This window comes from Pipistrellus kuhlii, unplaced genomic scaffold (assembly GCF_014108245.1).
Source record: "Pipistrellus kuhlii isolate mPipKuh1 unplaced genomic scaffold, mPipKuh1.p scaffold_m20_p_11, whole genome shotgun sequence".
Lineage (NCBI taxonomy): Eukaryota > Metazoa > Chordata > Mammalia > Chiroptera > Vespertilionidae > Pipistrellus > Pipistrellus kuhlii.
The window spans coordinates 16,123,908-16,136,114 of NW_023425416.1; the positions used below are offsets into that span (position 1 = coordinate 16,123,908).

The following is a 12,207-nucleotide window of genomic DNA, read 5'->3' on the forward strand; positions in this document are numbered from 1 at the left end:
TTAATTGAATTTGTGTCTAATATTCACAGCTGTGTATTAGAGTCTATTGAAGTACAATTTCCCCCGTAAAATCACCCTCAAACTGTATTACATCTAGTTTCAGTTTGACTTGATTGTTTGCATAAACATAACAAGAATAGCAATAGATTGTATAGGCTTTTTAAAAATCTACTTTGCTGGAATCTCATGATTGAGCTTTAATGAGCCCGTTAGGGCAAAGAAGCTATCAGGTTTGATTGCAATACCTATAGACCTGGGTGAATTCCTCACATTCTTGAGGTTCCTTCCTTGCCAACTCTCAAAAAAGCAGCCCTCGTTCCTTGGAAAGACTGCCATGAACCACGTGACCAAGCAAAGTGCCAGACTTTCTCCAAGGGACTCCTATTGGCTTCAAAGTCAGTTTACATTCCTTCAAGTTTTCTGGTGACACAGACCATTCTTTACACTAGGTTGGGGTTATGGAATATTGCTGATGGAGAAAGGAAGCAGGTTAAATGCAAGAGAGACTTGTATCTACTATAGAAATACTAATCTGGCAGACAGACTCACTTGTTTTCTGGTAATTAGAATATGCAGGTGTTCAGAGTGGTTGTCTTAAGAGAGAGAACACTTGTGTGTGTGTGCATTTGTGTTTTGTTTTTTTTAGTGAGGAATCTTAAGTAGGGAATCAGTTTTAATTCTCTTTTACTATATTAAAAACAAAAAAAATTTCAATTAATAATAAGATTTTATGTTTTTTGGCTGTCAGACAAGATCTTTTTTCAAGCATTGCATTTCATAAGTATTCTAAACAGGTTTGTCTGGTGTTCATTGGCTGCTCCTGCCATAGACACTACATTTTAATGATTTTGGAAATTTTCCTTATACTTGCTTGTATTATAGCTTCCAGCATGTTTACTGTGTTTGTGACATACATAATCAACAAATGATAATCATTATGAAGTACCTGCAAGATTAATTAATTTCATTTCATGTACATCCTTGTATAAAAAAACCTGAATTTCTCATTTCCTCCTTTTCTACCTCCCCTTTCAACAGTAAAAAGAACATAAGAAAGCAGCGAATGAAAATCTTATTCAATGTTGTTCTTGAAGCTCGTGAGCCAGGTACAGGCAGAAGACTTTGTGATCTATTTATGGTTAAACCATCCAAAAAGGACTATCCTGATTATTATAAAATTATTTTGGAGCCAATGGACTTGAAAACAATTGAGCATAACATCCGCAATGACAAATATGCAGGGGAAGAGGGGATGATGGAAGACATGAAGTTGATGTTCCGGAATGCCAGACACTATAATGAGGAAGGCTCCCAGGTAAGGACATATTCAAAGTCAGTTTTCATTCCTTCAAGTTTTTTTCAGTGTAGCTAAGACACATTTTATATATATATATTTGTATTTATTTCAGAGAGAAAGGGAGAGGGGGAGAGAGATAGAAACATCAGTGATGACATATTCAGTCAACCATTCTTCAGAGAAAGCACCTAAGCAGGGAATGTTGCTTTTCATAGATCAGATTCCAGACTGTGAACTCATGCTAAATCCCATTTAACCTGGGATTTGGTTTGAGATATTCTCTCCAACTATTAGATATTTTTAATTTTTATTGAGTTAAGTCTGCTACTTTGAGGGTCCACTGAAAAAGAGATTTATGAAGAAAATAACACATGTAAATATAAAACTTCTGTAGTCACTTGCAATGATTCTACTATAGTAGTTCTCAAATGTTAGCATGCATGTCTGCACATTAAAATAACCTGGAAAAAGCTTAAACAACAAATCAATTGAAGCCTAACCCACTGCACAAAGATGTGAATTCGTTGCTTGATGGTGATCTCAAGCTTTATTTCTTTAGTTCCAAACTATTCTAACATATATTTTAAAAACTTCTTTATGGATATGTGTTCTACTTCATTAGTAAATATTTTAGAAAATAATTGTAAATATATTTATGTAATATAGGTGTACAACGATGCACATATCCTGGAAAAGTTACTCAAAGATAAAAGGAAAGAGCTGGGACCACTGCCTGATGATGATGACATGGCTTCTCCCAAACTCAAGCTGAGTAAGGCAACCTCACATTTTGTTATTCCCTTTAGTCTGTCAAGAATAGATTACTGATTTACTGAAAAATACTTAATAAATGGTGAATGTATTTGAACTTGCACTCCAACAGAGAGTGTCTTTCTTCCTCTCAAGCATTCACTTCCATATTTTAAGTTGTTAAAGAGTGCAAAGCATGTAGGAATAGAATATAATGTCAATGGTGTTTTCTTGAACGTGATATTTTTTTATGTATATATATATTTTATTGATTTTTTACGGACAGGAAGGGAGAGAGAGAGAGAGCTAGAAACGTCAGTGAGGGAGAAACATCGACCAGCTGCCTCCTGCACACACCCCTCCGGGGATGTGCCCGAAGCCAATGTACATGTCCTTGACCGGAATCGAACCTGGGACCCCTCAGTCTGCAGACCAACGCTCTACCACTGAGCCAAACGGTCTTCGGCGTGATGGATATTTTGTAAATGCTAGTCAGAATAGGTATTTTTTTTTATATATGATGCTTGAATGGGTGTAGTGGCAAATGTTGATTTTGTATGTTTGCTGATTACTAGAATTAAAAATGAATCCCAGCAATTTCTCCTAGACAGAATTTGAGAAGCTAGGGATGTCCAGCCACTGTACTATCTATAAGTTAACTTTGTATTTCCTATAATTGGAGCCAGAGACTTGATCAGATTTATGTTTGATCCTTATCCCCTCCCTTTGATACAAAGTCCAACATCACAGGTAATATATTGTCTTCCACCAGGTGGCATGTGATATTTGGTTGTTTCTGTCCATTATGTTAAGAGCTATTGATTCATTAAAGAGATATAAAAGGAGTGATAATTTTATGTTAACAATTCTTATTCGGTTACTAGCTGGAATACTTATATGGAGAAACTTTGCCTCATTCGATATTGGATTACCTGGTGGTACAGTTTTTGGTTGTTTTTGTATTTTGAAAGGATAAAAGCTAGGTTTTCCTCCCTCCCCCCTTTATTTACCATTTTTCAGAATACTGCATTGGTTTACTGACATTTCCAACATTTACCCAGTTATTTGTTCACTGGCTGATGCCCTCTTGCTCCCTGTGGGGAGTGGACCTAAGCCATCAGTTGGACATCCTTAGCATTGCCACGGAAATGTGAGAGGCTCCTGCCACCGCTGTTGCAACTCACCAGCCGTGAGCCTGGCTTCTGGCTGAGTGGCATCCCCCTTGTGGGAGCGCACTGACCAGGGGCAAGTCCTCCGCTGAGCATCTGCCAGAGACTTGATGGTCAGTGTGCATCATAGCGACCAGTTGTTCCACCGTTTGGTCGATTTGCATCATTTGCCTTTTTTATATAGGATTTTTATGTGTCATTAAGAACTACTAGATTTAAACATATTGCTGAATTTTAACTAATTTAGTTAATGTCCTTATTGATGCTCATGTTGTCCCAGGCTGGCTGCTATGTTCTTTTGACATGGCCTTGGTAAGAAGTCATCAATAAAATTTTTTTTTTACTGTTGTGTTTTAAAATATTCTAGGCTCATCTTGTACAGAGTGGGAATTGGAGTTACTGACATTAGTATTTGAAATTAGTATTTCAAAACTACATGTTCAGTCAAAACTATATAGAATATACTACTACTGGGTTGGTCATTGTTTCTAGGTTTTTCATTGGACAGACCTAGGAAGGGTGTGTATGTGTGTTTTATATTTAAAGATAAAATACATTATAAGTTCATACTATTACTTTCAATTGAGATGTAAAGCTACAAGGTTTTTATTTAGTGTCCTGTTTTAACATCTATCTCTTCTTTTACTCATGATGATGCTCTCAGTTCTCAAGGATTCCACTGGTGATGGAATTAGAATGCCACATAACTACTCATTTTCTTTATTCTCCCATATTCACATAACAGTGTTTACTCTCCAACCAAAAACATGATTATTGAAACAGAATAAATTTTTCCCAGTTCTTTTTTTTTTTGCAATAGAATATATTTCACTAGAGATATGATAATTAATATGTTTTACAAATCACTTGGAATAGTCTCTACCAACTATGTACAAATTTAGGTTCTTTTATTTTATCGATTTAACATTAACTCTTTCTTTCAGGTAGGAAGAGTGGTGTTTCTCCTAAAAAATCAAAATACATGACTCCAATGCAGCAGAAACTAAATGAAGTATATGAAGCTGTAAAGAACTATACTGATAAGAGGGGTCGCCGCCTCAGTGCCATATTTCTGAGACTTCCCTCCAGATCTGAGCTGCCTGACTACTACCTGACCATTAAAAAGCCAATGGACATGGAAAAAATTCGAAGTCATATGATGGCAAACAAATACCAAGATATAGACTCCATGGTTGAGGACTTCGTTATGATGTTTAACAATGCCTGTACATACAATGAGCCTGAGTCTTTGATCTACAAAGATGCCCTTGTCCTACACAAAGTCCTGCTTGAAACTCGGAGAGACCTGGAGGGAGATGAGGACTCTCATGTTCCAAATGTTACCTTGCTGATTCAAGAACTTATCCATAATCTTTTTGTGTCAGTCATGAGTCACCAGGATGATGAGGGAAGATGCTACAGTGATTCCTTAGCAGAAATTCCTGCTGTGGATCCTAACTTTCCAAACAAACCTCCTCTTACTTTTGACATAATTAGGAAGAATGTTGAAAATAATCGCTACCGGCGGCTTGATTTATTTCAAGAGCATATGTTTGAAGTATTGGAAAGGGCAAGAAGGATGAATCGGTATGTTTTCAAAGACATTTCTTTTTTTTAATTGTGGTCTTGATTGTAAAACTGAAGAAAGAATTCTGCTTTGATATACTATTTCAGCTTAGGTGCATGATTACAGCTGGTGGAGTGCTATTTTGAGTTCTAATTAACCATAACTTCTAGAGAGAAAGCATCTAGATTAGGACTGATGAGAAGGAATAAGACAAAATTAGAGATCAGTTGAAAAGCAAAACTTAAAATACAGCCTTTCACAAATTTTTAAGAGAGACAGTGGAAGGAAGGGGGAAAGACAGAGAGAAACATCAATGTGAGATGAGAGAGAGAGAGAGATATTGATTGGTTGCTTTCTGCATCAAGGGCCAGGGATCGAACCTGCAACCAAGGTACATGCCTCTAGCCGGAATTGAACCTGGGACCCTTCAGTCCACGGATTGACTCTATATCCACTGAGCCAAACCGGTTTATGTCACAAAATATTTTTTTAAAGGATAAATTTTGTAATTAGAAATCATCATATGATTTTCTTTTGAAGGTTGATTTCTATTCAAGTATATTTTAAATAAATTAAAATTATTCTAAGGTATTGATCTGAGATTATACTGATTTAAATTGGTCACCATTTTAAGTACCTAAAAGGACTTTTTTTTCTTTTTGATCCTCACTGGAGGATATTTTTCCATTGGTTTTTAGAGAGAGGGAAAGACATAAATATCATTGTGAGAGAAACATTGATTGGTTGTCTCCTGCACAAGCCCTAACGAGGGCCCAGGCCGGGAAGGAGTCTGCAACTCAGGTATATGCTCTTGACTGGAATCAAACCTGGGACCCTTCAATCTGCAGGCGGACACTCTGTTCACTGAGCCAAAGTGTCCAGAGCGGGACTTTTTTTTTTTTTTAATCTCAGATTTCTAACTTTAAGTGCCTTTTGCTGACATTAAATGTTGTAAAAGAAGCAATCAAATTTAAATTTTCATCAAGCTTAAATTCCTTTTAATTTTGATTTGTCATACATTTTTGCCACATAACAATAGTATGCTTGATTGTTAAAACAATTTCAGTTCAGCAATTACAGTGTGTTTTCTTTATGCTCTGGGAGTCACTTGGAGAAATATAAAACGTTAAAGACTCTACCTTCTTAGAGCTTACAGTCTATCATGCTTAGAATTAGACATTTAGGCAGTTGGCATGGGGTAGTTCCTTCTGAGGAGTTTGTGAAGCCTGCATTTGTTTTGAATCTTGAAAAAAAAAATTAATAGTAATGTTTGCTATTCCTGTTTAGCACCTATTCTTTGTAAATCACCATGGTAAGCACGTTATGTAAATAATCTGCAAATCCCAGATAATCTCTAGTATAGCCATTCTAGGTAGGTGATAATCTTCCTAGTTTTCATGTGAAATAGAAATGTACAGCCTGGCCCATGTGAATCAGTGGTTGAATGTTGACCCATGAACCAAGAGATCACTAGTTTGATTCTTGGGTCAGGACACATACTCATGTTGCAGGAAGCCAATTAATGTTTCTCTCTCCGTCCCACTCCATTCCTTTCTCTCTAAAATCAATAAAAACATTAAAAAAAAAAAAATAAGTGCACAGAGAGAAGTTGCCCAAAGCCACATAACTAGTAAGTATGGTGGCTTGTTTTGTTACCCACTGTAGAGGGCTAGGACTGAGACAATCCCCAAGACACCAGTCATGGAGCACATCTATGAATGATAAGGCTTGAGCAGCTCTATGCACTAAGAACTTAAAGTCTGATGATTATAATAGGACCTATGCTTAGGGAAAAATAATTCCAGGCATGAGACAACATATAATAAATTGATATTTAATAAAGATGATGGAGTAAGGAACTCTGCACTGGAGTTTTAAAAAGGCTTGAGACATCAGGAAAAATGGAAGCATGGGTGAGATTTATATAGGACAAGTGGTATGAGTGATAGCTTGCAGGCGTCTTCAAACTACGGCCCGCCAGGTTTTTTGGGCAGTGAGCGCAGCCGAGGTGTTACAGTAGGAATTAGTAGTTCATATAGTCCGGCCCTCCAGCTCTCTGAGGGACCGTGATCTGGCCCCCACTTTAAAAAGTTTGAAGACGCCTGGCTTAGGGTTAGGAAAGGAATATGGTGTGTGCAAGGAACAGGTGGAGTTGGGTTCAGATTGGAGAGGCCCTGGAGTGACCCATTCAGGAAATGGTCCTTATTCTTCAGCAGTGGAAATAGAATAAAGAGAAAGACCAAGGCGGGGGGGGGGGGGGGGGGGGGGGGTGCGCACGCACACACGCACATGCGTTTTGCAATCAAATCTGTTTGTCAGTTATTTTCATTCAACAAATGTTGATTGAGTGGCTATCAGTAGCATTAGCTGGATGCATAGGGTGCACCAGTAGACAAAACAGACAAACCCTGCTTTCATGAAGTTTAGACTTCTGACTCTGTTCTTGTTCTCTAAGTAGTCTCTAAGTCTAAAGTCACTCTCCACCACATCCCCATTATATCTTGGTGTTAGTTCTGTGAATCTTTAAAAGTACATTTGTTTCTTAGATTATTAGCAATTTATCTTATATAGGTAACATTATTATTTTAAGAATTGATCAGATTTGTATCCCAACAAAATGAGGTTTTTTTTTTCATTCTCCTGTTGACGTGACTGATGCTTGCTTTTTGAAGCTTGGGAGATAGCGTCTAAGGTTATTTATATAAGAAAGTGATCCATTTCACTCTAATGTCCAGAGCTTTGTTGTAAAACATGAGGAATGAATATCATACACAGTACTTAAGAAAAACTCATGCTGCCCAGACATTCTGGCTCAGGGTTTGAGCTTCAAGCTATAAACCAGAAGTTCAGGGTTTGATTCCGCGTCAGGGCACAGGCCCAGGTTGCATGCTCAATTCCGGGGGGGGGGGGGGGGGGGGCGGGCGGGGGGGCCGGGGGGGGCGGGGGGGGGAACGGCAGGGAGCAGGCATGCAGGAGGCAGCCAATCCATGATTCTCTCTTACAATTGATGTTTCTATCTCCTTCTCCCTTCTCTGAAACATACATACATAGATTCATGAGTGTGTGTGTGTGTGTGTGTGTGAGAGAGAGAGAGAGAGAGAGAGAGAGAGAGGGAGGGAGGGAGGGAGGGAGGGAGGGAGGCCGGGGCACAAAATTCATGCACGGGGGCAGGTGTGTCCCTCAGCCCAGCCTGCACCCTCTCCAATCTGGGATCCCTCTCACAATCCAGGACTGCTGGCTCCCAACTGCACCTGCCTGCCTTCCTGATGTCCCCTAACCATTTCTGCCTGCCAGCCTGATCACCCCCTAACCACTCCCCTGCCAGCCTGATTGATGCCTAACTGCTCCCCTGCCAGCCTGTTTGCCCCTGACTGTCCTCTCCTGCAGACCTAGTCACCCCTAACTGCCCTCCCCTGTTGTCCTGGTTCCCTCAAACTGCTCTCCCCTACAGGCCTGGGTCTCTCCCAACTGCCCTGCAGGCTCAGTTACCCCCAACTTCCCTCCTCTGCTAGCCTGGTCACCCCTAACTGCCCTCCCCTGATCGCCCACAACTGCCCTCCCTTGCAGGCCTGGTCTCTCCCAACTGCCCTCCCCTGCTGGCCATCTTTTGGTGGCCATCTTGTGTCCACATGGGGGCAGTCATCTTGTGTGTTGGAGTGATGGTCAATTTGCATACTACTCTTTAATTAGATAGGATAGAGGCCTGGTGCATGGGTGGGGGCCAGCTGGTTTGCCCTGAAGGGTATCCCAGATCAGGGTGGGGTTTCCTTGGGGCGTGAGGCTGCCTGGATGAGGGGCCTGTGGTGGTTTGCAGGCCAGTCATGGCCCCCAGAGACTCAAGTGGAGGCCCTGGTATCTGGGATTTATTTATCTTCTATAATTGAAACTTTGTAGCCTTGAGTGGAGGCCTGGGCCTGCCAGGGTGTGGGGAAAGCTTAGCTTCCTCCATTGCCAAGGAAACGCAAGCCTCCTGCTCTCTCCATGACCACAGCCATCTTGGTTGGGTTAATTTGCATGCTCGCTTCTGATTGGCTGGTGTGTGTTGTTTGTGGGTATAGAGGCATGATTGCTAATTTGCATATTGCCGTATTTTTCGGACCATAAGACGCTCCGGACCATAAGACGCACCAGTTTTTAGAGAAGGGAAATGAAGAAAAAAAGATTCTGAAACAAATAGTGTCCTAAAATATTTTATGTGCATTAAAACCCAACATCACAGTCATAAACACATGTAATCAACCCTGTAAAGTAAACAGCAGCATTTAGAACCATTTTAGAGCCGGGCAAGCACACAGAGACCACACAGAGCCGGGCAAGTAAAAACACTTTTTTTTAAAAGTATATGTGTAGGCTATATTTGGACCATAAGACGCAGGGACTTTTCCCCCCCACTTCTGGGGGGGGAAGAAGTGCGTCTTATGGTCTGAAAAATATGGTACTTTTTTATTAGTAGGACACACACACTAGAGGCCTAGTGCATGGATTCGTACACCAATGGGATCTCTCAGCCTGGCCTCCACCCTCTCGCAATCTGGGGTCCCTTGGGGAATGTCTTGAGAGCTGTTTTCAGCCTGATCCCTGTAAGCCAGGCCAAGGGACCCAACTGGTGCACAAATCCGTTCACCTGGCCTCTTATACACATAAAATATCTTTGGTTAATCTCTTCCTGCCCTCTCCCCACCCCCCTTTCCTTCTGAGATTCATCAGTCCTGTTTCATGTTTCCATGCCTGTGGTTTCCACTCCTGCATTGAGCATCTGTCCCCTAGTGGTCAGTGCACATCATAGCTACAGTATGGTCGGTTAGTCGCTTGTATGTCAATAGATACTCTTGATGTTGTTATAGGACAGATTCTGAAATATATGAAGATGCAGTAGAGCTTCAGCAGTTTTTCATTAAAATTCGTGATGAACTCTGCAAAAATGGAGAGATTCTTCTTTCACCAGCACTCAGCTATACTACAAAGCATTTGCATAATGATGTGGAGAAAGAGAAAAAGGAAAAATTACCAAAAGAAATAGAGGAAGATAAACTAAAACGAGAAGAAGAAAAAAGAGGTTAGTTTCTTTAATATCAAGAAATAAACTATACTATTTTCTAGCTTGCCTTATAATTAGCTGTGGAGTAGAGTTTGTTTGAATAAATGAAGACTCAAGCTATTAACACTTTCAAAATAGACATGGTAAGGTGGAAATTTTTTTATCAATATCAATTTGGTCATCAGACTAGAAAAAGATTAAAAGTTACATGTGGCACATCTATTACCCTGATATTTCAGAAACATAGTCAATTAATTCACAAGTGTGGGAGATTAATACTATTTGTGGATAAAAACCTAAGGGGCCCAGCTACGGTTAGAAAGCATTCTCAACTTTCTAGCCCCATTATTTAACAATATGGGTCTACTCATACAGACTCTAGGCCAGATAAATAGAGGGTATTTTGACTGAACCTGATAACTTAGAAGGAATTTTTTTAAAATATATTTTTATTGATTTTTCACAGAGAGGAAGAGAGACGGATAGAGTTAGAAACATCGATGAGAATCATTGATCAGCTGCCTCTTGCATGCCCCCTACTGGGGATGTGCCTGCAACCAAGGTACATGCCCTTGACCAGATTCGAACCCAGGACCTTTCAGTCCTCAGGCCGACGCTCTATCCACTGAGCCAAACCGGTCTCGGCCCAACCTAAAATGTTACTTCGATTCATTTGTCATAAGTTAGAAATATTTTGACAGTGGGAGCTTTTATTAGAAATGTGTTCATTGCTGATAAAGTTCAAGTTTACATTAGGTACCTAGAATATGTGACTTCCTAAGAGTTATACTAGTATTTTAGCATCAAATCTGCTTTGTGTCGTCCCCCCCGCCCCAGGCAAAAAAACCACACACACAAAAAAAAACAAATTAAGTTGATTTAAACAAATTTTTATAAGCAATGGCATATGTAAAAAAGAAGAGAAAGGAACCTGGTTGGTAAGAATAATAATTTTACCAGCACAGGCTAGCTGCAAAATCCAGCAGTTTTGCTGTCAGAGGGGATGACCTCGTTTAGGATGGCAATGGGAGGGTGTGGGGAGAGAAGGGTCTCTGTCTCTGCCAGTTAAAAGTGATTGATGCAAAAATAAATGGGGTAAACCTACAGTTTTACTAGTCCGAAATGACTAAGGCATTGAGGAATATTAGCTATAGAAGGGGTAAGATAAGTTCTCCACACAGGCTTGGATGATTGGAAAACTATTCATGTGCAAGGGAAATAGGAGAACTGGATTTAAAGCAAAATGCAAGTGATACAATTTTGATTGTATTCCCCAAGCCACACTTGTCATAAAGACATAAGACATATTAGACTGAATACAGATAAATCATTAGAGGTTGAATCCTTATAGGTTTGAGTACTTGAGTACAATCACCACCCAAATCATTCGTTGGTTGTTAGCTGTACAGACTTAGGAGCAGCCCTTCATCTCATGTGTCTTAATATACTTACAATGGGAGTCTCAAGGGAGAGGAGAGAAAGAAGAGGGGAAAAAAGTATTTGAATACATAATGGCTGAAAATGTCTCAAATTTTATATAAACATTAACCTACAGTTCTAAGAATACCAAGTAAGAGCACACAGAACCACGTCTAGATATATCATAATCAAACTGCTGAAAGAAAAAAACCTTGAAAGGAGCAAAGCAAATCATCGTGTTAAAAATAAATAAAAAATATGATAATGGCTCATAAGCAATAGAGGCCAGAAAGCAGTGGAATGATATTCAGAGTGCTGAAAGGGGAAAAAATTGAACCAATAATTTTATATCCAGCAAAACTATCCTTCAGAAATGAAGCTGGAATAAGACATTCCCAGATAAACAAAAACAGAAACCACTGCTGGCAGATCTTCCCTATCAGAAATAATAAAGGAAGAGCTTTGGGCCAAAAGAAAATGATACTAGATGATAACTAGAATCCATAAGAAGTACTGAGGAGTATTGTAAATGCTAAATATGTGGGTAAATGTAAAAGACTATGTTTGCATTTTCCCCCCACTTATTTTCTTTTTCAAATATTAGGTTATTTCAAGGGATTATTATAATACTATTATTATAACATTTATAGAATTACAGCAGATCCTCAAATTTTGTTCAATATTATTTCATTATGATATTGATGAGATGAAGTAAAACCTTAATTCTTATTCATATCAATTAGCCTATAGTAAAAAATTTGTTATGCATCATTTTGTTGTTGTTGTTAATCCTCACCTGAGAATATTTTTCCATTGGTTTTTAGGGAGAGTGGAAGAGAGAGAGAAAGACAGAGAAACATCGATGTGAGGGAAACACATCGATTGGCCAGGACCGGTTTGGCTCAGTGGATAGAGCTTCGGCCTGGGGACTGAAAAGTCCTGGGTTCGATTCCGGTCAAGGGCATGT

General features: G+C 39.5%; 1 protein-coding gene across 23 annotated transcripts in view; it reads left to right on the plus strand.

The window, feature by feature from the left end:
- Nucleotides 1-12,207, plus strand: part of PBRM1 (polybromo 1) — a 96,771-nt gene that overhangs the window by 43,606 nt on the left and 40,958 nt on the right. For all 23 annotated transcript variants that reach the window (XM_036430911.2, XM_036430913.2, XM_045579077.1 and 20 more), the window contains 4 exons: nucleotides 1,039-1,315; nucleotides 1,964-2,069; nucleotides 4,161-4,803; nucleotides 9,628-9,839. In XM_036430911.2, the coding sequence (XP_036286804.1) occupies nucleotides 1,039-1,315; nucleotides 1,964-2,069; nucleotides 4,161-4,803; nucleotides 9,628-9,839 (1,238 nt within the window). The remainder of the gene's footprint in view (nucleotides 1-1,038; nucleotides 1,316-1,963; nucleotides 2,070-4,160; nucleotides 4,804-9,627; nucleotides 9,840-12,207) is intronic.